Raw genomic sequence first — 26,492 nt, forward strand, 5'->3', positions numbered from 1 at the left:
CGTGCTGAAGGAAGAGGTGCAGCTCTGGATGGCTGCCAGGGTCGACTGTGACCTCAAACAGAGGCGTGAAGATATTCTCCAGCATCTCTTGGAAGTTGCACAGCTGCTTCTTCGTGTGGTAAACATCACTGTGAGAGAAATATACCAATCAGGACATCAGCTGTGATACTGTGGTTGTATTGATGAAAACTTACCTTTGTTGTGATCTTTTTAATTGTGTATGCTGCAGGTATTTAAAGATGCTTAGCGACTGCTGTGACTGTTTGTAAACATCAATACAGGCTACTCAGTGTTGGAAGAGTAGCCAGGTATTTGAAATAAAAGTAAAAGTTTAAAGATCGTCTACTTCTTACTCAAGTCTATCCAGACTGGGACATTTAATACTACGCCAACATGCAGCATTTAATGTTAACGTTAACAACTGTCTTTTCTGTTGGGTGGCTTTATCTATAACGAATCATCATATCATTAACTGATCCTATGATTTGTGTGTAAATTTAAAACATGTATGGTAACTAAAATATCTTGTAGTGGAGCAGAAGTGTAAAGTGACATAAGGCTGAAATGCCTCAGTACTGCATTATCACACTCCCCACCACTGGGCTTACTCACAAGAGTCGTGGCACTTGCACAAGCCAGCGCACATTGCTGGAGTAGACCCGATGCTTGACCGCCCACTTGGCCAGTTTATCCCACTCGTCTCTGGAGCGCCCGTATATCGACAGCCTGAGCTCCACGTTCTGGTACTTGCTCTCCTCCAGGTCTGCCATCACCTCCTGAGGAGCAGTGACACAAACAGTCAGCAGGGGGCGCCTGTGTCTCATGCACGTGTTCAGCAGGTATTAGTAGTCATGGATGGGTTTAAAGTGCAAAATGCACACCTTAATAATGTGGCCAAAATATTTCCCCTCAATGTGGTTGTCTGTCTTGATGAAGATCTCTCTCAGGATGGACTCGCCGATGGGATTGTATTTGGCATTGAACTTGTCAAAGCGATGAAAGGTGTTACGGTCCTGCAAGAAGAGCCAAACCAATGTGATTCAAACAATCTCTGCAGTCTGGTTGAATCATTATTTGTCATATCAAAAGCATGGTTCAGTTTTTAACCAAGGATTAGCTTTTTATCTATCCCCTCCATGGGCGTTACTTACTGCATGCATGTCAAGGGTGTCTACGCTCAGGTCAAAGGCTGTCAGGTTCATGGACTCAAACACCTCCATGAGTGTCTGACCCTTGCCTCTTTCCACATGCACAATCTCCTTAGGATACTTCTTCATGGCCCTTTTGATAAAACGCAGAAGGTGCTTCTGGTTCATGCAGGATGAAGCGTGAATGTGGGTGTCGACCTGTAAAACAATCCAGACATAAATTACATATTGGAGTCTGGTTCTGGGTTACAATAAATAATTCTGATAAGGCTCAGAAGAAATAGCTCTCAAGTTCACCTTACGGATATTGTAAAAGTCTCGATGGGGAACTTTCTTTTGTGCTGCCAGCTCTTTCATCTCATTCAGCAGGATGTGCATCTGGAACTTGGAGCTGAGATACTGCAGACGACGGTAGCAGAAGGACTTTCTGTGACAAACGAAAAGAAAATAATTGGTACTTTCTGAGATAGGCTGAATATGTAGCTCAGATGGTTCAAAAAGGAAAGAGCCGACAGAGTCCTGTGATAAACAATATTTAATGGTCAAGTATCATCATTTTAAAGGGGACCTATTATGTTCAATTTCAGGGGTTATACTTCTATTTTAGGTTTCTCCTAGAACATGTTTACATGCTTTAATGTTCATAAAACATTTTCCTCATACTGTCTGTGCTGGAAAATCTGCATTCACACCCTGTCTAATCCTGCACTTTGAATTGACGCACTGATGACACTTTACCTTTTTATTGTTACTATGTTACTGTGTCTGACCTGTTTGTCTGTTTTGTGTGGATGAAGCCAAATCATTACTTAAACTGTGAACCAAATCTACCTTCGGGTACAAATAAAGTTACCTTACCTTACCTTACCTTACTGTGTATTAACGCCTGTCTCTTTAACTACCTTCTTGAAAAAGCCCAGGCTGCACTGATTTGTCTGCATTTGCAAGTCTTCTGTATCTCAGTGTCTCTGTACCATCATTGCAGCCGGGAATGACTGTAACAGAGAACAGTGGCACTTTCTCCCATGAAAACCTCCTAATAAAAGCTTCTAAACACAACCAGACATGTTCCAACAGAAATATAATCCGAAATTGGGGACAAATTAACAACATGGCCAACCAAGATTACATATCTCCCTGATGTTAGCATGCAGCTACATGTAGCAGTGTACCTGCAGCTGGGATATGACTGTAAGGTGATAACATACAGTGGCATATTCTACTGTGAAAATCACAAGTTAAAGCTCCTCAATCAAAATCTCCACAAAAAGACATGTCCCAGCAGGAATATGATCCGAAATTGGGGAGAAATTAACAACATCAGCAACCAAGATTATGTGTTTCCCTTAGCATGTAGCTACATGTTGCAGTTTAGTCTCGTAACGTAAACAGTTGCAGTAGTGCGCCTTAAGCAGATGACTATAAAGAAATCCGCTATGATCAGACGTTAGCTTGGCTCGAAAGTAGAAAAAAAAACCCTGCTGGAAACAGAAATTTCAAAGTAGACTGAAGTTCGAGGCTTTTGCTCACAGGGATTACTTTTATATACGTTTACCTCATTATTGTTAACTTTGGCCATGTTTACTATGAAAATCAGACGTTGTAACATTTTATATATGACAAAAAAATAAGGAAAAACATAAAAGGTCCCCTTTGAAAAAATTAAGTTTGTAATACACACACTGTTCTGTATTCACAAATAAGGAAAACATACACTGGTCCATTGATAATGAGGGCCATCATGACGTTCATATCAGCGATGTACTCCTGCAGGTCTGGATATGGCAGCTCCAGCTCTGTGCTCCTGTAAGCAGCATCACAACGTAAGCAGGAAACTCTGTGCTGCCAACAAAATGTGTGACACAAGTCTATAAACACACACAGAGGACTAGAAGATAGAGCATGCGAGTGATTCATCTTAAATATCTCACTTTTCCATAATGTTCCTCGTCGTGTACACATGCATGACACCATCCACCATCTTGCAGCCGTAACCCATGTCATGGGGCATGCTGGCAGGGTCCTGGTTCTCATAGGGGTGTGTTTCAGAAACAGGTGGGTGCACTGTGGCATCTGAGAGGAGACAGAATGTGGCACTGTGTCACGGCTCTGAACGAGGTGGGAATGCACATGCAAGTGAGGTCTGATTTAAACAGCCGGCACGCTGTGAGGGACCAGTCAGGGGTGTGTGACAGATGGATTGTGAAATCTGTGGGTGTACCTGGTTATATCTTAATGTGAGAGTGCGGCACATGACACTGGACATGATTTATATTCACATACCAATATAAGATTACTAATGCATTTTTAAAAGACTATTTTTAGGCCTTTTTTTTGCCTTTTGATGGCAGGGGTGAAGAGTGACAGGGTAGGAGGGAGAGACAGGGGCAATGATGCACAAAAGGGCCACAAGTCTGAATCAAACACGGGCTGCTGCAAAGGATACACACTCACTCTACCAGGTGAGCAAGATGTCACCCAGATTACCAATATATTGCTGAACTTCTCCGCCCCTGTTCCAGCTCTCGACCTCTCAGATCCTCTGAACATTGTCTTTTAACTGTGCCGCGATCGAGGCTGATGGGTAAGGGAGATCGTGCCTTTGCGGTAGCTGCTCCAAAGCTTTGGAAAAGCCTCCCACTCTCAATTAAATCCTCCCCCACCACTGGCACTTTTAAGACAAATCTTAAATGTACATGTTTTCAATGGCCTTTGGTTGTCACGTTAATGGGAGTATGCACAGCTGCCTGTAAATGGGAATATTAGTGTAATATTTATTTTCAGTGGCCATCTAAACATCTTGGTAGGAACACTGTCTTTTTCAGAATAAGGACAAAAACCGGAATATTTTGTGCACGCAAATGTAGAGAAGCAGTAAATCCTCAAATCTGAGGAGCTGAAACCTGAAGATGTTTTGAGATTTGCTTGATAAATTACTTAAATACTTTTAATCAACCACCTTTAAATTACCATAATTGTCAGAGATTAATTTCCTATTGCCTAATCGTTTCAGCAGAAAACCAGGGCCTTGTTTTTGTTGGGTTTGCATGACAGTTTTTCAGTGTACAGTATGTGAGGCTATCACTGTGGTGGTGAACATGAGCACATGTTCAAGTGTACCTGCAGTGGCTCCAGTCTCTGGGATCTCCTCCTCATAGATCTCTAAGTCCAGAGGTCTCTCACTCAGCTCCTGCAGGTAACGAGCCGTGGTCCTGCAGAAACTCTGCAGCGACAGACCCATATACTTCTGCCTGATGAACAGAGCTTTCACCACACATTTGGCTGCATCCAGCAGATCTGTGAAGGGGACCTTGATGAAAGAACAAAAGAATGTTCATGAATAACACAGAAAAAATAGGTGTCTTTATCAGAGAGGAGGAGGTGTTATCGAAATGTGAGGAAAACCATGAAAAAAATTCTGCGTGAGGTGCTTCTACTGAGAAAGACTTTCTAATTCTTCTTGCATTACTGGGACTCTGACTTACCCCACATTTCTCCTCTCCAGAAATAGAGACTCGCTGGTACTCTCTCTCTGGAACCAGCTCTCTCTCCTGCAGGTCAGGTGCTTGGCTCTGCTCCTTCATGTATCTTAATAACAAAAAACAAACAAATGATTTAAATTATTTTCAATTCTCGTAGTTTCAGATAAACATACTGAATAACAAGAACACTGTTGCATACGGCCGAGGGAAACACTCACTCGAGATCTGTGGCACTGTCAGTCTTCATGAACTCCTGTTTGGCTCGCAGGAGGATGTCAGGTTCATATCTGAGCACAGAGACGCTCATCATTGTTTGAGATCTTCAGAGAACACTCTTAACAACCTTCTTACTTTTCCTGCACTTACTTGACATCCTGGCTGATCTGTCGCTCAAGTCGATGACGTCTTTCCTCCAGCTGTTCGATGGGGCTATCCTCGGGAAATTCATAGGGGGCACTGCGCATCTCACTCTCTGCCAGAGTGCGGGAAAACAGCTCCTTCACACAGACAGCAAACAACATCATGAAAGTCTACACATCCGGCCACAAATCAGTTTAAAGTTAATCTCAGCTTTTTAGTTTATTAATCCACTGAGCACTAACCTCAGCAATCTCCTTGTACTTCCCGTCCATAGATGTACGCAGGTCTATAGATTGTTTCAAGGCCACAGGGATCCCAGGCAAGGAATGCTGGGTAGTGAGGAGGTGGCGGGCACCACGGAGCTCAGCTGGCGATAAAGAGGAGGAGAAAGAGGGGGAAAAAATCATAAAATGAGTGAGAAAACTATGAATCTTTGGAAGTATTGAAGAATGTTTCACCTAAAATAATCTCAGTCTTAATTTGAGGCTCAGCACATTAAAGGGACAGTTCACTCCCAAATCAAGAGATCAGATGTATCAAATGTAATCAGATATATTTTTTGGCACTTTGAGCACCACAAGTCGAGCCATCTAGTACTATTATAATCAAGACAAGGCAGGCATCTCTACGACTGATATCACCACCACTCAGCAACTCAAATCAAAACAATGTAGACTGAAAAACAGCGCTACAGGTAAGAGGGAAAATATGCTTGATTTTGGGTTGAACTGTCCCTTTAAGGCCTTAGTATCTTGTAATTATAGTCAGAAAAGTAAGTCCCTATTTCAGTAGCTATACAAACAGACACAGTAACTAATTTCAGTTCAGAAAGATCATGAATCAGCCTTGCTTGCAACAGCTGCATCCCATTAACTATCAATGAGATTATCAACCTTGATAAAAATAGAAAACACCCTCTCATTTCAACCGGCATGGAAAAAGTAATCTAGACGACTGTGAATCAGCTAAGCTAAATCAGTCTGATGAGAGCACTCTGTCTTTATTGTTTTTCATTCCTTCTACGAATAATTAATTCACAGTGACCAAACAGTCTGCAGAGACTTGTTGTTCCTCCATCAGTGGGCCTTTACACAACAGTGGAGGTCTGAGCTCAGTGGCTGTTTATGCCTCAAGAGACAATGGACCATTCAGGTGCGGAGCCCATCAGCACATACACCGGCTAATACCCTCCATTGTTGCCACTGCAGGACTCATGTTTGATACAAACCCAGCAGTCATAGAAAGGAAAAAAGGGAAAGTGACTACTGGGTATGGTCATTGGAAAAAAGACTTAAGAGAAGGACAGCTGGTGAGTGGATGTTCAGAGGGATGGTTGTCAACAGCGATGAAGAAAACAGAGATGTTGGACAACAGTGAGAGGAGACAATGCCTTCACTGCTGCCCCCCTCCCCCGTGTATATTTAGAAGACTGTCCGCAATGATATTAATCTTTCCCCTTGAAACGATGCACCTGCCACTGAAATATTCATTATCCTGGTGAATATTTCATCCTGTGTGTGCTAGAGTGTCACTGGGCCTGTCATCAGTCAGCTTTTATAGACCATACATACAGGAAGGTCATACTGTAGGATACCTGCCGTCCGTATTGTCTTTGTACTACTGTGCCCCGTCTAAATTAAGAGTCTGATTTATTTAACACAGCATGTCTGAGTCTGTCTGCTCTGTGGGGACGGTAAAGGAGACCAGAGAGGCCAGTTAACTGGGCCGATTAGACCTTGACAAAAAGCTTCATTAAAGGTACAAAAACACTTGAAGAGGCATTCAGAACGGGGGCTATAAAGAGAAAAGAGGTGTTGGTGTTACCATTGGCCTGACCACAGCTCTTCACATTATTTTATCACCTTCTGCTTAACACTGTCCAATCAACACATCCCACTCAACAAGTTTGCCTGCACCACAAGGCAGACGTCAAAACATACACAAGTATTTCAAACTGAAACACTTCAGCGAACATGGAGGGAAACACAAATTTCGCCAGTGTATAAATATTCAAGTTGACTCGTTCTTTGACCTTTTAAAGGCAGAATAATGGAGGTCCAGCATTGAGCTTTAAGTCTGAGTAAGTTTAAATCAAACAAATGACACACAAATGAAAATTTAATGTCCAAAGAGATGACTTCTACATTTCATCAGTTCATCAGTGAAGTAGTTTCAAAATAAGACACGAAATGACATGGAGTGGTCTTTCCTAAATCTGGTCCTGCCTGTGAAGTAGATCTGTTAATTTCAGACAAGTCTTAGGAAATTACTTTATGTCAGTTGCATTAAGCAATTTAAACCTACCTAACTCTAGTTTTAGTGATGCATAATCATCATAATCAAACACCTGTCGACTATGGCTATTCCCGAGCAGCGCATGTGCTGCTAGGAAACATTGTTAACATTGTCCCGCTGTCTTGCTAATGTGCAGCTAATCATTAATCATTTGCGGTGACATTATTATAACGGATGAGGACAATCGAGATATGAAAATGAATAGAGCTGTACACGAGAGGCATGTCAGTAATTGACTGACAGCAGCTGGCAGGTGGAGCTCCACAGGTAACGTGAAAGGAGGGAGAAAGTAGACAAACTTGGCTGCAGCTTACAACTCATGAATGAACAGTCGGTTCTTAGCAGCGGTACTAAGAGTGAGGACCACACCAGCGTCTGAATGGACCCAAGTGACATTTGCAGTTAAGTTTATATGCTGGTGCATAATTTTCTAGCAGCTAATTTTCTAGCTATCTAGCGTGATAACTGACATTGGCAGTGCACTTTTCACAGGTGAACGTCTGTTTGGTCGCTCGTTCAACAAGCTGAGGTGAAGGATTAGATGTGTGTTCATGTTTGCAAAGTTATCTGAATAAAAAGGAAACTTAAGCAGAAAAGCTAATGTAGAGTTTCAATAAAAAACGTTTAAAACATTTAAGGCCTCTGAAGGGCAAACGGCGAGTACTTTTTGGATGCGTTTCTGGGCAACAACAATTTTTCTTTGAGTGTGGTGACCCATTTATTTTCCCACAGGTAAAACATCATCTTTCCATAATTCATCTTAGGTAGGTTTCCACTTAACAGTTTCAGAGTATATCACAAGTTAGTGTCCAAGTTTCCATTCATCAATTTTAGTTTCAATGCTACAAACTATTCATGCTGCCATACTTCACTGTCAAAAAACTGTTTGCTTACTCTGTCACACACCTGCTGCTCATCACCTGCACCTTACCTATATTACTTGTGTTTTCCTGCTCTAGTGCACCACCCCATGTACAAACAACAAAACTGCATCTACAGTATTTACATGTAGTCACCGAGATGGTGCAACTCACTTCAGCACTCAGTGAGTTGAACTTAATAATGGTTTGATTCATTTTTCAAGCAAAAACACCAAAACTTCCCTTATTCCAGCTACTCAGTTTTGAGAATTTTGTACCCGCATTATATAAATACAAATTCATTATTTGGGGGGTTTGAACTTCTGGTGGGACAAAACAAAAAATTTAAAGACTGAGAAGTTAGGGCTGTATCATAGACCTTTTGTGAACAAATAATCAGTACTGACAATAATCGTTACTTGAAGCCCTAGTCAAAAATTCAAATGTGAAAGAACAAATGTGTTTTCTGCAAACATTATGGAAGAAATTCTATTGGACACATTTTGTAAATAACTGATATAAATAAAAAATAACACCATTAAAAGAATACTATTGTGGGTCATGGCTTGATATAATATCCATCTTGAATTAATAAAAATGAGAGCACATGCTGTGATGCCAAACTGTCCCCCAGTGTCAGTCACAAAGTCCACAAAGTAAAGCCACAGATAGACGCTCCTCTGGTGATAGGAGGGACCACGTCTGTGTAATGTAATGGCTGGCTAAGACGTTATCTCTGCTGTCCGTTTGGGTGCACATCAATTTGCTGTGATAACAGTGGACACTGGTGTGGAGGACAAGAGGCGACCAGCGGCAAAGACATCCATGCTGGGCCACAGCAAAGCCGAGCCTAGCCAAGCCTACTGGGCCCGGAGCTAATCCCCTAATGGCTGCTATATTTGGATCGGTAGCATCTATGGTTACATAACAACTCATCCCCCCACAGTTGGAGAGCAAACCACTCAGAAATTAAAGTCAGCCACATTTCACTTGAACATATACCACATAATCTGGGTGGCGGAAGCTTTTATTGATCTAATAGGAGCAGGGGGAAAGCAGCAAAATGCAACATGAGTGAAACATGTGGAATCAGATAGTTCAACACATCATCTTCCACAGTCTCAAAAGAGGTCAAATAGTATCAGCTTGCAGAGGGACTTCCACTGTATGCATATTTCAGTAGCAATACAGGGAGCTGTGGTCTAACTCAAACCGGATGGTGCGGTGTAAAAGCTCCTCAGGGATGAGATTACAAGTGGAAAGTTATCTGAAGCCTTCACAGGCCAGAGGGGACCACGACGTCAGGGCTCAAGAGACATCGTGTGGAACCTCATCTGCAGCACTGTCAGACAACAAGAATGCCTGTACATACAACTCCCTTTCTTTAACCCCTACTTTCTGTTTTCTACCACCACGCAGGCCGTGCATCATCAATCACTGTCTACCTGCTTCCATTGATGATACAGATTTGGTACTCAGCCCAGAAGTAATGCCAGTGACTCACAGCCTCGGTGGCAAATGTCTCACAGCAAGAACCACTACTTACTCACAGCTCACATGTGTCAGTGCTGCCAGGAAAGCAGGAATGTCAAAATAAACACTGGAGGTTCATTCTGATAAGTCATAGTTTTGTAAGACTGGGTATTGTTTGAAATCTGTCAATACTAGTGCTAAAACACCACCTCAGTTTCAGTATGGATAACAAAATCCTACTTTCTCAATACCTTACTCTAACGAATAAAAATGTTTTTTACTGGAAAAAAACACAAACATGGCATACACAAGGCATAAGTCTTAAATATTACAAGTTGTCTAAACACAAGCACGTGTGCAAGAATTTTGCCTAAATAAAATGATCTAAACCTGGCTTTATTTTGATTTAATTCAGGAACTATATAGAAATAAGATTACAAATTTCACCAGGAGCTTGAAGCCATGTTTTAGTATTTGAGAGTTTGGGCTTGAAAAGCAAAACAAGTTCAATATCTAGCCCCAGTTTTTAACGCCAAAGTATCAAATCAAAGTAGTTTGGCTTCCACAACTAACACATATGAAAAATCAGATAGAAAATGTCCCTTAACACTCCAGTGTTTCACACAATTCAGCATAACAAGCTAAAATTGACTGCTCACTATCACGTATCAGTGCCATGTCCAAAGGACAAACACACACGCATGGCAAGGAGAACGCAGCAGGATTTAATGAAGCTCTTCTGCTCCGGCACACTGAAAGGATGCTCTGAAAGGATGCGTACTTCTCCAGTATCTCTCAATGACTCTGCATCAAACAGCTTGGTATTCAAGTAGAAACTTCTTTACTGTGTTTCCTCTACTGCTGTCAGCCCTCTGAGTTGAACCATAAAGAGAAGAAATGCTAAAAATACAAAGGCAGAATGCCCACCGGCCATAAAAACAACCTTCTCGATCAGATTCCACAGTTGCAGGTGTAGTTAGCACTCTGTATCGATCTGCTCTGCTTCTTTGTGCATAGTTGCACCTTTACACCATCTCCAAAAGACATGAGAAAGCTAGTTTGTGGGGCAATCAATCGACACACATTCTCCTCAGCACACTAAAGACAGCAGTGCTCAGGGCTATAACACAAAGCCGTCAAGGGACAGGCAGAGGAGAGTGGCACTGAGTGTGGAAGAGGGAAAGGAAAAGAGGGGGGAGGGTTAGAGGAGAGGAGAGGAGAGGGTTATTTGTGCTTTTGCACAGGATGAGGGTAGTGGAGCGTACCTGTCTCCTCAGAGCCTGCGTTAACCAGCAGCTAGCAGGGCCGAGAGAGGAGAGAGAGGGAGAGAGAGGGAGAGAGAGGCTGTCCTGGCAGGGAGATGGAGCATGCCAACAGCAAATGGCCCAGGATGGCGTCTGCTGTCCTTTCAAGATGGCTTAAACATGATGGGAGGGAGGGATGGAGAAAAACAAGAAAGAAACACTTCAAACACTCAGTCAAATGACAAAAACTGGCAAAAACATGCACATACACTCTCGCATAAACACATTCACAGAGTCAAAGAGTCATCTCCTCTGTTCCCTTAATCTGTCCCTGTCATACATACAAAGAGCTGGTCCAGCAGATCCATGAACTCCCCCTCACATCCCAGTGTGTGACCCCCCTCTGCTCTGTCTGCCTCCTGGTTCAGGCCAGCTGTCGCTGCACTAGCTGCCTCTGGAGCTGATCCTCCTCATTTAAATGCCTCTGACATCTATCTGGAACGTACCACAGGAGGGAGAGGAGGCGGGGGGGAGACGTCGCACATCTCCGGCGGATGTGAGCTCTCCTGCTGTGAGTTTCTCTAACAGCACCCCCCTGTCCTCTACGTTATCCTCTGTGCTGTGTTTTGCTGAGGGGACCATGTGTTCGGGATGTTTGTGTCGCCTCTGTGTGTGTGTGTGTGTGTGTGTGTGTGTGTGTGAATAAAATGGTGCTGGCTCAGCGGTAAGGTTGGAGATGTCATGGTCCTTTTTGGCCAGCTGAATAGAGGGAGTCTGAGGGAGACAACTGTCTAATGAATGAGACCTTGCCTCCGTGTCCTCTCATGTGAATGAAATTAAAGGGCCAGCACGTTGTCCCCATTATGGCTGCAGCAGTAATTTCTGGAACATGCTTTTCCCATGCTACAAACACAGAACTGTGTGTGCGCTAAAACTGATGAAATTACACATTAATAATTCAGTAAACTGATGCAATTTCAAGACACAGGATTATTTGTGAAATCAGTCATTGTGTTTGCAGTGTGTGAGTTTCCCTGCAGTCATATCCGTTCTCTGATTATACTTATGCACTAAGTGTAAATTTGCTCTGGATAACTGCAAAAGCTGCACACTCGAATTGCAAAAAGATTTTACTGGACTGCACTTTATTTCAGTTAGAATCTATTTAAAGCAAAGTTCTGAGTGTGTCACATCACAGAAATGTGTGTTATTAACCACTGAGAAATTTAATTTAAACAAAAATTAGGTTTCTAAATCGTTTCTCTGCTCTGCAACGCTGGAGGTGTGTCTGCACAAGAAGCTGAAATGAAGATCGAACTGCTGAAAGCTACAGACTCTCATTAGCAGTTATCCCAGTACAACAAAGCATACACACATCCCCAAGCTGAAGAACAAGTGAGTCGCTGCGCAACAGCGTAGTCTTCTTCAGCATCTAACAGCAGCGAATGTTAGCACAAAGAGCACACACACACACACACACACACACACACACACACACAGCAGTGAGCAGCAACTGGGTAACCATTCCAGCTAAAAGACTGGTAATACAAGTTTATACAGCCCCGGCATTTAACAAAGATGTTTATCCTTGTGTTTATTAGACTTAAAATGCTACCTTGCCATTCACACACAGGTGACAACAAGACTGATGGTATGACCTCTGATGCTAGTAGTAAGATAGTTCTTATATATTAGGGGAGGGGTTATGATAAGGAAGGCTCTAGTGTGTCAATGACTGTGTTTACAAGGTCTTTAGTATCCCGGTTTTGAGGCTTATCCCGGCTTTGAGCATATCCGGGATATGATGTTTACATGGAACACAGAGAAACCCGCTTCTTCACATCCCTGTATACATGATAAATACCAGTAACCCGTTTTCTGATCACTGCATCCTATCTGCGCAGGCGTGTGTTACGCCTTTTGTTTGCAACAGATTGAGCGGGAAATGTGATATATTTATTATATTCAGAAGTAAGACAAAAATGAGACCTCTGTGGCTTCTGGCGGGCTTAGCATTAGTAAATACTCACGTCACATTACAGCTATGGCTCATCCACTTCATCTTCAGCAATGGGAGAAGAGAGCGACAACAAATATTTGATACTTTGATTACCAACTTTGATAGGTATTCGGCTGTCACTGCCACCACGCAGTACAAGGCAACAGTGGATGAAAATACGTAGCTGTGACTGGTGGGATAGGATCGTTCTCATGGAGTTTACAGATTCAGAGTGGAGAGAAAACTTCAGAATGAGTAGGGCATCCTTCAGCCGGCTGTGTGACGTAGTTGAACCATTCATGAAACCGGGATAAGGCGTATACATGCTCCAGTATCCCGGCTTCTATCGGAGTACTCCAGGTGGCAAAACTGGGTTTCTTGAAACCGGGAAAAGGGCATAACCCGGTTTCTGAATTCAGGATATGGTGTTTACATGCACAAACACAAAAACAGGATACTTAAAAAACCCAATCAAAACCGGGATACTAAAGACCTTGTAAACACAGTCATTGAGCAATAATTTCAGGCTGGCCCAAAAAATCTTGGACATGAAAACGGTGAAAAACAGTTTCACTCCACAGTCAGTTCAACACATTTCTCAGTATTTTCCCACATGTGTAATGATGTTTGAGACAAATCTCTTAATTCACTTTACCCAGACTTTAAGATCTGGATCGAAGCTTCCAGTCAGATCAATACGCTGAAGCATTTATCTGATGTTCCTGACCTTTAATTAAGTCAAGAACAGGTTTGAAAGAATGCCCATCACTGGGAGCCTAACTGAGCTTTTCAGAAAGTGTTACAAGCCTTACAGACAAAACTATATTGATTAAATCTGTTGCTGGCCAAGACTGAATTCCATTAATCTGCAACCAATAAGTAAAAGAGCACAATCAACCTCAGCTTGTGTAAAGTGCTTGCACTGCCTGTCTTATCTTCTCTTGCTCAACACCATCTAGAGTTCAACTTAAGTTGCTTAACTTAAAACTCAAAGTTAAATAAGAGGTCTTTACCTTTACCCTGACACAGAATCTTATTTAAACATTTGTACTGTTTTTAAGAAATATATTTCTTAATTTTCAATAAGATTAATAATCTCAGGCACTTGAGCTTCTAGCAAATGTTTCTCAAACAGAAATAAAAAGTAAATTTGTTTAGGATTATTTCAGTACGCTAGAGAATATTTACAGCAGCAGGACAGTGTTTGTCAGACGGAGTCAAATTAAACTACAGCTCCTATGTTTATTGTCTCGTAGGAATATGTCAGTCAGTGCAACAGTGTGGCTCTCTGATGTGACAACAGCAGAGGTCTGTGAGACAGAGGGAAAGGCTATATTTGGCTTTGGATACACAGGTACACAAAACCAGATCAATTTATTGTTAATTTTGGGCAATTTCGACAATCATTTTCATCCTCCTTACAAGCTTATGGAGGGAGCTGCTTTTTAAACAGGAGCAATCCAGTTTGAAAATCACTGCTGACAAACTGGACAGAAAAAACTATGAGCACCGCAGAGAGTCAAATGCAATTTGGCTATGAGCAAATTACCACTCTGCCTATCAAGGTGAAATTACTGTGTTTCTTTCCAAGGCACTTAAAGCTCAAGTAGCTTTCAAGAGAACTAATCAAATATATGTGGCCCCAAGAGGAGCACAATAAACATGACTGCTGTTCACTGATTTATCAGCTGCATTTATTCAGACCAGGCTCCATCTGATGGTCGAACGCTGCATCACACACAAATCAACACGAGCTCGTCATGGTGTTAGGGACTCAGTCAATAAAGTAGTTTAGAGTTTAAAGTAGCAACAAATGCAAATACTCACAATATAGGTACAGTACCTAAAAACTTTAGGCGACTTAAAGGGGACCTATTATGCTCATTTTTTGGTTCATAATTGCATTTAAGGTTTCTACTAGAGCACATTAACATGGTTTAATGTTTTGGGTTTTTTTAAAAAAAAAAAAAAATGTTTTCCTCATACTCTCTATGCTGAAACAGCTATATTCAAATTCTGTCTGAGACGCTCCATTTTTTTGTGCCTGTCTCTTTAAGGCCCCACTTCCAAAAAAGCCCTATCTGCTGTTATTGGTCAGTGCTTCCGGGTCTTGCCCACCTCCCCAGCCGGGGAATGACTGTCATGAGAATAGCAGCACTTTTTAGCGTGAGAAATCACCAATAAAGCTTCTAAACACAACCCGACATGTTCTCGCAGGAATGTGATGCGAAATTGGGAAGAAATTTATAACAACCAAGATTACCTGTTTTCCTAACGTTAGCATGTGGCTTCATGTAGCAGTCTAATCTATGTAATGTAAACTTGCATCACGAGCTGAAGTCAGCTTGTCCCAAAAGTAGAAAAACGTGTAAATAGAGTAAGCCAATAGAGTATTCAGAATGGTCTGAAACCTGAGGTTTTTGCCCACAGGGATTTCATCTAAATACGTTTACCTTACTATTTGAAACTTTGGTCACATTTGATATGAACATCTGACATTATAGTATTATGGCCTATACTGTATATGTCAGAAAAGAAGAAAAGCACAATAGGTCCCATTTAAATGCTGTACTTAAGTAAATGTACCAAGTTACTTTCCCCTACAGATTAAAAGGAGCCGATAGATAAAACACTGCAGTATTTCAATCACTAGATATTTGCTTTAATTTTAGATAATGGCTGTGGCAGCATGCACTCTACCTTTCAAACAAGGCTCTGGCTCTCCACAGTTCAGTGTGTTGCAGCAGCAGCTGGCATCAGCTTTCTTTGAAACCTCTGCATCACCACACCATAAAATATAAGCAACAATACAATCAGAGGTGGTCCCACCCACAGGACACAAGTCCATGAGACCTCTAACAGGCTAGATGTAGGTTCATAGGGGCAGCAGAGACACAGACTACTATACAACAGTACGCAATGCAGATGCACACGAGGAGTGACTCAGCAAAGGTTATCGAAAGAGGGTGTGTTGGGGTGAAAATGCCGGTGCTTGGTCAATCATTATTTGCACAGATTGCATTACTGAGGGGAGTGACAGGAAACCTAATTATTACTGCTGCATTCATGACAAAGACTCCAACATGTGTGGCCACATAACGATGACAAAGAATGACACAAACCAAAGGAGGCGTGAACAAGATGTGGGCGAAGTACAGTGTGTTCAAAGGTCCGTCATCAGCTTCCTGTTCTGTATAAATGATCATTATGAATAACTAATTGAAAGCTATTTCATATTTTATGTTATGACAGTATTGCTTCCTGTAGAGGTGGAAAATACTTCTATTAAATACTGTACTTTTTACTTTACTAGGTTTATCTGACAGCCATAATAACTTCTTACTTTGCAGATTACAACTGATGATCAATCAATACCTTTACTGATACTTTCAGTACTTTATTTATGTTGGTACTTGTGTACTTTTACCTTAGGTTTTAAATGCAGGACTTTTACTTGTACCAGTAAAGAGGGGTGTAACGATAAATCGCTCAATCTAAATCAATATATCCATTTAATGATCAAGGATTCAATATTATCAATGCACAGTGAGAACATCAGTATATATATTTTGTCATTTTTAAGATAGGACTTTATCTTTAATTTCCCATGGCACGTCTGTGTCTCCATTTCTTCTCAAGCACACTGTTTTCCTAAACATTCAAACAGACAATGACAAGCAGCCAAGAAAAACAACAATGAGGATATTTACTGACATCGTCTCTTATCGATCACAAACTGAACTGAATCAAATCAAAATCATATCGCGGCATTTCCTGATATCAGCAAATACTCTATTGTTGTCCAAATAATCAATAGCATATCATGATGAAACTTGTGATTTACACCCCTACTTGTAATGGAGTATTTTTCTACATTTATTTAAGTTCAGGATCTGAATACTGCACATTTCTGTTTCAGAAATGAGAGAATCCACATTAAAGTATTAAAGAAACAACAGATGTATTTTAAAAATGTATATATTTTACTCTTGTAAAGAATTTATCGTGTATTTCATGCGCTCTCATGAGCAGTCATTATCTGCTTATGTATCTGTAAAGTACTTTGTAAATTTGTTTGCAAAGTTCTATTTACATTATAAAGTTATTTGTTATAATAACTTTAATAACTATTATATCTTCAAACAGATTGGGTGTTTTTGCTATTGCTGAATCTAATAATGGCTGTTTATGACATTGTACAAAGCTAACAAAGCAAGCAAATATACTGCTACATAAAGTTGTTCTCACATAAAATAATACATGATCAGTTTATGAAACATGAGGGATTTTTACAGGTTTAACTAATTAACTGCATATAAAGCAAAACCATTTTAATGCTGCTTAAGCATTAATGCATCAGTTATAGTAATCTAATAATATAATATCTTACAGTTTAACACTGAAGCAGCACCACCTCCTGTATAATGAGTATATTTACTTTATTTAAAATCAGGAATATTTGAATTCAAATTTAACAGGATTACACGATTCATAATTACAACAGGTATCAAACTTAGAGCATATATATGATGGTAACAGCATGAAATCAAATCACAATCCTCCCCATTCCACTAACAGCTCGAATAACGTCCTCCATGTCCATAGTAGAAAAAATGTCAGATGAGCTGAGAGTCAGGCTCAATATTAAAAGAGAGAAGGAGAGATGGCTATGTAAAAGGCAGGTTCAACAGAGTATACACTGACTTCAACAGAGTATACACTGACAAAAAGAACCAAGACCAAGACACAAACACAAAATCTTCAGTTTAACTGACAGCTCCAGTTTATGAGTTACAAATTGAGTAGCGTATATTTTCAAGATTAAGGCAGGACATAATGTCCCTCAGCCACTGGGCATAGGTGGGTGCAGCAGCATCCCTACATCTGATTAGAACTGCCTGTCTGGCCAGCAGAGGGGCAAAAGACAGTGTGCGGCGTTGGATCGGAGTCAGGTGTACATCAACCTCTCACACAAAACCAAAGAGGGCAACCAGTGGGTTGGCTTTTGATACTTAAAGCACTTTTTGTGATGGTACTTGTGTACTTTTACTGTAAATTCGGGACTTTTACTTGTAATGGAGTATTATCTATATTTGCCTAGGCGAAGAATCTGAAAGTCACACATTGCTGTGCTAGAAATGAGAGAACACGTATTTTACAAATATCAAGTTTTAAAGAAACAACATATACATTTTTACATCTGTGAATTACTTTGTAAATGTGTTTGCAAAGTGCTAATACAATTTATAATTATTATGATTATAGACGGTGTTAGTCTTTGATATCACTGAGGGTAATACTGGCTGTGCAAATACACTGCTACATAAAGTTCTTGTCATTTGTCCTGATTTAAGTGGTTCAGCAAGTGTAAAACAGCACGATGAACAGAATAGGCTAACTGGTGAGTGGGTGGCGCTCTAATCTGAGAACTACCTTCTCACAGCCAGAGAAGTGATTCACACACTGCCGTTCTCTTCAGAGTTCACTCCACAAAGCCTGCAATAACGTGCTAAATATGGACAATACTGTGCCTCAGCGCTTCACATGAAACCGCACAAGACAGAGAGGAGCTGCAGCAGTATATTATGTGCACCAGGGGTCCATAACCTTTTAAAGAAAGCTGGGAGGGATTCAAACTCATTTAATGCTGATTAGATGCTGCTGTGGCCTTCCACATCTATTCCACTCTGCTGTGCTGATCGATCGGTTCATTAGACTGAATCAAAAGTTCAGGATTCTTACTGAAACAATCTAATATGATAAAGCTCCTCAGGCGCCCAAGTGTCGATTAAGACAATCACAAGGCAGACAAGTGAAATACAAGTGTCAGACGTTAAATAATTTATGCTCCTGTTATGAGTGATTGCAGCAGAATCAATAATAGCAATCATTTTATTAAATATTCACTGAGCACTTAAAGACATGATACTGGCAATAATTCAGATAGTCCATCTAATACAATCTGTGTACTGTATCTGCAGCCTGTTTTCCCTGCACGTATTACTGTTTACACAGGCCGCACTGTATTATCTGTCCAAAACTAGATTAGTGCCCTTTTAAAAAAACAAAACAAAAGACAATGAGTCATCTAAATGTCATCTTTGCCTACTCAGATGGTTCCCTGGATGCTTTAACAACATAAAATACGAATGTTATCTTACTGTGCCTCTGCAGGGACTTTCTAAATCACACCCCGGAGACAGAATCTGTGCACAGTCCTTCATGTCTAGAAAATGGAAGAAGAACTCTGTCTGTCGAATACAACAGCCAAGACTGCCTCTCATTATTCCAGAGACTATTTACTCCTACAGAGCAATCTTTGTAATAACCACTGTCAGCTAGGGAGCGAGCTATAAATGAGGGTAATCACAGAGAGCATCCAGATCGGAGGGAGAGGGGCTGGTGAATCACTCAGACCTCCAGCTGTTTCATTTATTGTCAGGGTTCAAAATCAATCTCTGAACATCTTGACAGTCACCGTAATGCCACGGCATGTCACTGTCTGTCTCCCTAGTGGGAGCATGTCCTGGGTGATTTTTAAAGATACAGCATATTTTTAAGGTTTGTATGTGTTATGTAATTATAATATTTAAAAAAAATCTGCCAGTAGAGGGAGATTATATCATCTGCTCCCAACACAAATAGATCCAAGATATCAAGAATTAAGTGTCACTTCCTTCACACAAGTACACCAATATTTCTCATTAAATGCAGGATATTAATGTAACCTGAATCAACCTGTGAGAAAATCCATTTAGCTTGAGGGATGACACTGAATGAAGGGAGGAGGGGGTAGTTAAATGGCTGATATTTCGTCATACGGTCATTCTACGCTCTTTGTAGTTTGGATGAAAGGCTGACCAGTGTGTGCATACATCAGAGTGGAGACTAATCCTCTCATTCAGTGGGGGATCAAGTCCCTGAGGTACCAACCTACATATTCTCTCCAGGCCACACACTGCCATCAGGCTGAAAGAAAAACACTGTCATCACATTTGTCTAAGCAACACATGGCTGCTCTCAAGGGAAAAGCTGGTGTATACGGCACCCTGCAACATGTTTTGAAGGGGTGTCACCAGCACATGGATCCTTCAAGTTAAGACATGAAAACTTACAATGTTTGAGTTTTCACCACACATCAATAAGTTGTGCAACATTCCAGCAACATCAAAATGGTTGCATGCAGCATTGGCTGATCCTACTGCAAATTAACATCTGTATGTATGCATGTTTTGTCATTTGTAGAAGTAAGCATGACAATAAGGGATGAAAGTAAAAGCAAAAAGCCAGCACACTAGTATGAAACTGCAGGGTGTGAATCCTCCACAGAGAGCATCTTCTGCTACTCCTCCCCAATCAACAGGTTTTCATTTCCCCAAACTACTTACAGAGAGAAAGTACTGCACCCTCTTCTGATGAGCGTTTTCTTTCACTGATAAATAATCAGTAATATAATGGTTCAAAACGTCAGAATTCACATAACAACAACAACAGTCAAGAGCCACAGCACCCCGGGCTCATTTCATTTTATGTGACATTCCTCCTTCTGTTACAGGACCAACACACTCAAGCCGTCCTCCCTCTTCAACCCCCTCCACTCACCTGTGCTGGCTGCATACTGCAGGCTGCCCCGCTTCCTGAAGGGGGAGAGGGGTTTGCTTTTGGCGCCGGCTGCAGTCCCTGGGGGCAGGTTGGAGGACATGATCCCAGGTTGTGCGGTAAAGCTTGGCACGGATGGCAAAAGGAGAGCTGAGTGAGTCAGATCTGCGGAGGACGGAGTGTCGGAGAGCTACGGAGTGAGAGAGGAGGAGGAGGAGGAGAAATGAGAGGAGAGGGAAGAGATGAAGCACAGATGCTGGCAGCTTGAGGGGCTTCAATTGCAGTCGGCGCGAGTGTGTGTATGGGAGCGTGCGCGTATGTGAGCGTGTATGCTACGTGCCTGTAAGCGGGTATTGGTTGGTCCAGCGTGGGGCTGTGGAGCATCCCTCTGCAGCGAAACAGACCCCGCCCCCTCAGAGAGCCTCTCTCGTGCCTGCGCTGCAACGCTGATGGAGGGGCTCGGCTTCCCCCCTGCCACACACACACACACACACAGTGTATAAAATACACATACACAGCAGCCGCAGTTCTGCTGTTGCCATGACAACCACAAATCTATGTGTGGGCCAGCCAATGGGGAGAAAAGTTGTGATTACAGTAGAAGTGATAGTACAATTGAATGCTACAAGGAAATTTGGCAAAAATGTTTGTGAGCAATAGACTTATGCAATAAAAAATACAGATAATAATAATCATTATTATAATAATACATGGCAAATAATTGAAGACATCAAAACACTGGAATTTGTAGTCATACTAAGCATTTACTTATGGCAGGGTCAGTCTGTTGGTTGACCACTTTCATCCAGACAAAAATATCTCAACAACCTTTGGATTACCATGAAATGTTACAGCCTACAGACATTCATTGTGCCCAGAGGATAAATCCAACTGACTTTGGTGATCTGCTGACTTTTCATCTAGCACCACCTTAATAATTAAGAATTCTATTCGATCTATTCTATTATTTCTACGGACTAGGGAAGTTCAATCAATATTTCTGAGCATGAGCTACTCTCTCTCAAAACCAGAAACCAGAAAAGTAAGTCTCAAATTTGTGATGTCATCAAGTATTATATCTGGAGCTGCTCCATAGACACTGAGTGGGAGACTTATTTTATGGACCCACAGTATGTTGGTTGTTTTTTTTTTTTATACCCAAATGAGCTTTATTCTACTGTTGTGTTCTCAATTCTGAAACAAAAAATGTTCCCATATACTCATAACATTCCCCTGGGTGCTCTCAGTGTTATCTAGAACATCTTTGTCAATTCACTGTCTGTGGAGCAGCTCCAGACTTTATAACTCTGATCTAATCTGTCTGGAGCCACAAAATATATTTAAGCATTATAATAAAGGTAACACAGCCTTATTAAGTCTAAATGAGCTTATCAACATTACAAATAGCCTAGGTCATTAACATGTTTTAACATAAGGTGGCTACTCTGCAGTATTTATTTATTTTTAAAACATTTGATACCTTGCAGCAAATGTAAACACATCTGTTTATGCACTACTAGATTCAATATTTTCCTCCAAGACATTCCCTTCCTGGATTTTGAATCCACAGCTAGCTTCACTAAGTTGACTAGAGACAAGCCACCGCTCTTGATGTTCGGCAAAATTTAGAGAAAAGGTGCCAGGCCATAGACATCGCTATGACTCACATTTTAGTTGATGGATGTAAAACATTTTTTAAATTTGTTGTAGGCCTATGGGTTACACAATGTTACAGTTGGATGATGTAAGAATCACAGTAGGCCTACAACAATGATTAATGCAAATTAAAATGTTCAAAAATAACTGTTATTTCCATGTAGTCTAATTTTTGGTTTTGGTGTTTTAGCACACTAGTTTTTGAATTTGGGAGAGTTATTCATGTTTACTAATATTATTAAGACCGTTTTAGACCATAGGATTAACATGTATGAATTCTGAAAATAGGTGTAGTTTCCCTTTAAGCTTGACATTTGATGTTTGACTTAAGTATCTCAACAGCTACAGTTACTTGATAGATTGCCACTAAACTTAGTACAAACCTTCATGTCCCCCTCAGGAAGAGGTCTGATGATCCTCTGACTGGCCACCATGCTCCATCATCATGTCAAAATGTGTTTAATACTTTGATTTATGACCGAAAAACAACTGGTTCATATTTCCCATCAGCCTCAGCTATGTTTCTTAAAAGCTAACGGCTAGCCAGCCGTTAGGCTAATTAGCACACGTTAGCATGCTAACACGATAAACTATAAAAACAGAATGACATTCTGACATATTGTCATTTGTCATTTGTGATATCGGGCTTTATAAATAAAACTGAAATTGAAATTCTATGCGATAAACTAAGTTGGTGAACTGGATATTATATCGGTAACTGCTAAACGTCAGCGTGTTAGCGTGGTCATTGTCAGCAAGTTAGCATGCTAATGTTAGCATTTAGCTCTATATAACTCCAGTCCTCAAGTTCAGCCGCTTGCTTGTTGTGTCATTTATATATAAAAATAAACCTGAAAATAAGCAATGAAAGGAAAAGCTAGAAATCAGTTCACTGACATGAAATTGCAGAGTATGAATGTCGAAATCCTCCAAAGAGAGCATCCTTCCGCTGTGGACTCTGAGTTTAATCAAGTAATGAAAGAAAAACTAAATGAGGAAGCACTTTGTGGATCTGACAGGAAGGTAGCTAACAATTTAAAGTGATTTAATTAAACACTTAATCATTCTAAACATCCTCTTTTCTATTATTTTGTGGAAGTGGAGAATAATCAGCAGACAAAAACAGAATTTACAAAACAGAAATATTTAATACATTACAAATATAATGAAAATCCAAACTATCAAGTCGCTATAAATTCAAGGTTGGTTGTATTAAAAATAGCTTGACATACACATTTTTGTCATTTATGTACCATTTGTAGGGGTGCACCTGACAAACAGTTTCATTAATATATAATAGTTTGGTCGGCAACATGTCAGAAAACAGTATTCACAATCACAATCACAAAAACTTTTTCTTGCATGCTTCCAGAGAAAAGGGTGAACATATTGATTTGCTGATTGATTGGGGACCACCCTGAACAGCTAAACTATATCAAAACATCTGCTTACAAACTCTAAGACAACTCCTGCAGTATAATCCAAGTCACATTTATCGAGTCGTGTGCTCAGTGGTTCCCAAACACACACATCTTCGTTAAAAAGCCGTAGTATTGGAGTCTGGTTTTGAAGAGAGCATAGGTAAGATTTACTTTCAGTTCAGTTTTAAATAGTAATGTTTCAGCAAAAAATGCATGTGTTTGGGAAGTACTGAGCACAGCTTGGGTTATGTGGGAAGAGCAAGCATCAACCTTCGGGGCTGAAAATGGAAGCCAACACTGAAGTGCCAAAAAATGCAGTTCATTGAAAGGCCACTTGAGGCTGGCTCTAAAATTCAGTCAATCCCCACAGACCACCATGTTAAAATGCCCAGCTTTACAGCAGAAATAAACATTTTACAGTCTGGTACCAAAGAGGTTTTGGTCTCTATAGCTAGTTTCAACATTCAGCTGAACAGGGGTTGGATTTTTATATAACTCACCTGTTTAAATTTTATTAAGGCTTGAAATTACGCATTATAAAGGATTGGCCACTTTGAGTGACAGGCTGTCTGCTGACAGTGTCCTCGGCTTTGCAGTTAGATCCACCCTTCACTCCTGCACAGGTCAGTCTCTCGTCCAAACTTGGTCACTTCTGGCTCCAAAAAACAAGATGGCCAAGGCTGAAATGAAATGAAAGATTCCATGAACCAATGGGTGACGTCACGGTAGCTATGCCTTATTTACAGTCTACGAGTTAAGTGAGAGTTTGCAAACTGATGTTTTGATATAGTTTCCTGTCGTTAAACATGGTCCCCAATCAATCAATAAATCAATACATTTACCATTTTCTGTGGAGGTACGTGAGAAAAAATGTTTTCTTCACATTCTTCAAGGTAACATGGCATCACTGACTGACGAACAAATGGTCATTTTGTGGATAAGGTATTTCTTTAAAGCTATGCCTGGCTTTGAATGTCTTTAAATTGCTTTATTTGTTCGACCAACAGTCCAAAACCAACAAAATCTCCTCAGTGATTAATCCACTTATCATTGAAACTTTAATTCATTTCAGCGCATAATAAGAATACACTTTGTTTCATGATGGCTATTGTGTGAAATGCAGACTCTTTAACATCACATTCATGCTTATCATTTGATTATTGTTCCTTCTCATAAGCCTGTGAGAGGAGAGACAGTGTGATGAGAGAGGACAGTAGTGACACAGCAGCCTGCGGTGTAAAATATTCTTGGAAAACAACTCAACTGGGCTGAAAAATCTCAGAGGGGGAAAGAGGAATGACGAGAGGGAGAGAGGCTGCGTAGACTTTAAATCATTATAATCAAATTAAATAACACATTTACTAGTGAGCGAAACACCACTGGAGATGTAACAAAACAAATATTTGCTGCAGAATTTAAGGACTCAAGTATTATTAAAATGATGCCAATGCAGGTTGTGTAGAAATGCACTTATTATTCCACAGAGACAATCTGCAGTTGGGAACACAACTCAGTCCAACATCCCTCTTTCCTCTCTGCAGGATTTACAGGCTTTATATCACAATGCTTTTGTGATGCCAGACTAGAAGCTCGTTGAAAAGGATATGACAGGATGATGGAAATTTCATTTCTATTATAATAACCTGAAACATCAAGAAGACAGAGTCACCTCCTGGCCAAAAACCCAAACCGAAATATACGTGGAAAACAATGACCACATAAAATCCTCCTCTTTTAAAACTGTAAAAGGAGAAACTGGCAGAAAAGTGATGAATAATAATCGGGTGAAAGACTGGCACTTTATAAGAGCATTGCAGCACAGGTGTGTGCAAGACAGTCTATGGTGCACTGTGGTGCCAGTGCCCTCCTGTGGTATTTATGAGGAAGTAGTGAAACTGACTGCAGCACAGCATCATACTGCAGTCTGTAAATCTGAATTTGAGATAAGCTGCTCGGTGACATCATTAAAACAGTAGGGTGTGTTTACATCACCAAACATCAATATCAGTGAGAATGAGACACTTTAAAAGGGCACACAGTACACAGCTATAGAGTTAAAACTTTATTCCAGGAATTAAAAATAGTGTCTGTGATTGATGTTTAAAACAGGTCACAGTGTAATATTCATGATGCTCAGCACAAACGATCCCCTTTGCAGAGGGTAAGATGATCTGTCTATGCTTGCTCCTAACCTAAATAATATACATATGTCTCACACAATAAAACTACACTGTCAAGCATCAATCATTTATGAAGCTGAATGTAACCTAAAGTCAAAGATCTCTGTGTGCACTGTTACACACACTGTTACACTCTGTTATAAGAAAGGAACCTTCATGTGGCAGATTTTATTTGCAGAGCTTGGCACAGATGAGAATGTGCTCATGGAAAAATGTTCCAGCTAAAAGCCTGGCTCTAAACATCCCAGCTTTTAAATAATAAATATTTTTGATGAAACATTGCAATATTTTTTGTGCCACGGACATTCAAAGTCTTCCCACAGAATGTTATTTTTGTTTCAGAGGGCTGTAAAGCCTCTGACAGAGGAAAAAAAAATCTAAATAAGGCCTTTTGGGCACGCTGACCCACACCAACTAGTTTATATATTTAATTAAAGGAACTAGCTTCAAAAAGCAATTTCATGATTACACATTGCCCTGTTATCCCCAAATGTTCTCATATGAGACCTCGGGTGTAGGTTGATTTTTATCATTTTTTATCATTTACATATTAAGTGAGGGGTTTGGGCGTTCTTCCCTAAGAAATTTTGAGCATCAAACATTCCCGGTGAATTTTTATGCACCAATTTGTGCCTTTCTGCATTAATTTACAGTGGAGATGTCATAGTACTTCCTGCAGACTGTGTGTAAAAGCCTGCCACTGACCGGCTACTTCAGCCGGCATTCTCCTCCCCTTCTGTTATCTGCATGCTACCATTTTGCAAGGTCACTTTGC

At 40.6% G+C, this 26,492-nt stretch overlaps 1 protein-coding gene across 3 annotated transcripts in view; it reads right to left on the reverse strand.

Annotated features, from left to right (window-relative positions):
- The window catches only part of ampd2b (adenosine monophosphate deaminase 2b), a 28,856-nt gene extending 5,826 nt beyond the window's left edge, over window positions 1-23,030 (reverse strand). The window contains exons 1-15 of one of the 3 annotated variants that reach the window (XM_049581261.1): window positions 23,014-23,030; window positions 20,801-20,931; window positions 20,464-20,650; window positions 5,233-5,357; window positions 4,997-5,127; window positions 4,849-4,917; window positions 4,634-4,736; window positions 4,269-4,458; window positions 3,080-3,221; window positions 2,863-2,952; window positions 1,446-1,575; window positions 1,152-1,346; window positions 882-1,013; window positions 613-776; window positions 2-128 (exon numbers count right to left, since the gene is read on the reverse strand). In XM_049581261.1, coding sequence (XP_049437218.1) covers window positions 2-128; window positions 613-776; window positions 882-1,013; window positions 1,152-1,346; window positions 1,446-1,575; window positions 2,863-2,952; window positions 3,080-3,221; window positions 4,269-4,458; window positions 4,634-4,736; window positions 4,849-4,917; window positions 4,997-5,127; window positions 5,233-5,357; window positions 20,464-20,563 — 1,698 coding nt within the window. In that variant the 5' untranslated portion in view covers window positions 20,564-20,650; window positions 20,801-20,931; window positions 23,014-23,030. Of the gene's footprint in view, window position 1; window positions 129-612; window positions 777-881; window positions 1,014-1,151; window positions 1,347-1,445; window positions 1,576-2,862; window positions 2,953-3,079; window positions 3,222-4,268; window positions 4,459-4,633; window positions 4,737-4,848; window positions 4,918-4,996; window positions 5,128-5,232; window positions 5,358-10,883; window positions 11,036-11,206; window positions 11,328-20,463; window positions 20,778-20,800; window positions 20,932-23,013 lie in introns of those variants that run through there. The other 2 variants (XM_049581263.1, XM_049581264.1) reach the window with 2 other exon arrangements.
- Between the last annotated feature and the right edge of the window lie 3,462 nt (window positions 23,031-26,492).

This window comes from Epinephelus fuscoguttatus, linkage group LG7 (assembly GCF_011397635.1).
Source record: "Epinephelus fuscoguttatus linkage group LG7, E.fuscoguttatus.final_Chr_v1".
Classification (NCBI taxonomy): Eukaryota; Metazoa; Chordata; class Actinopteri; order Perciformes; family Serranidae; genus Epinephelus; species Epinephelus fuscoguttatus.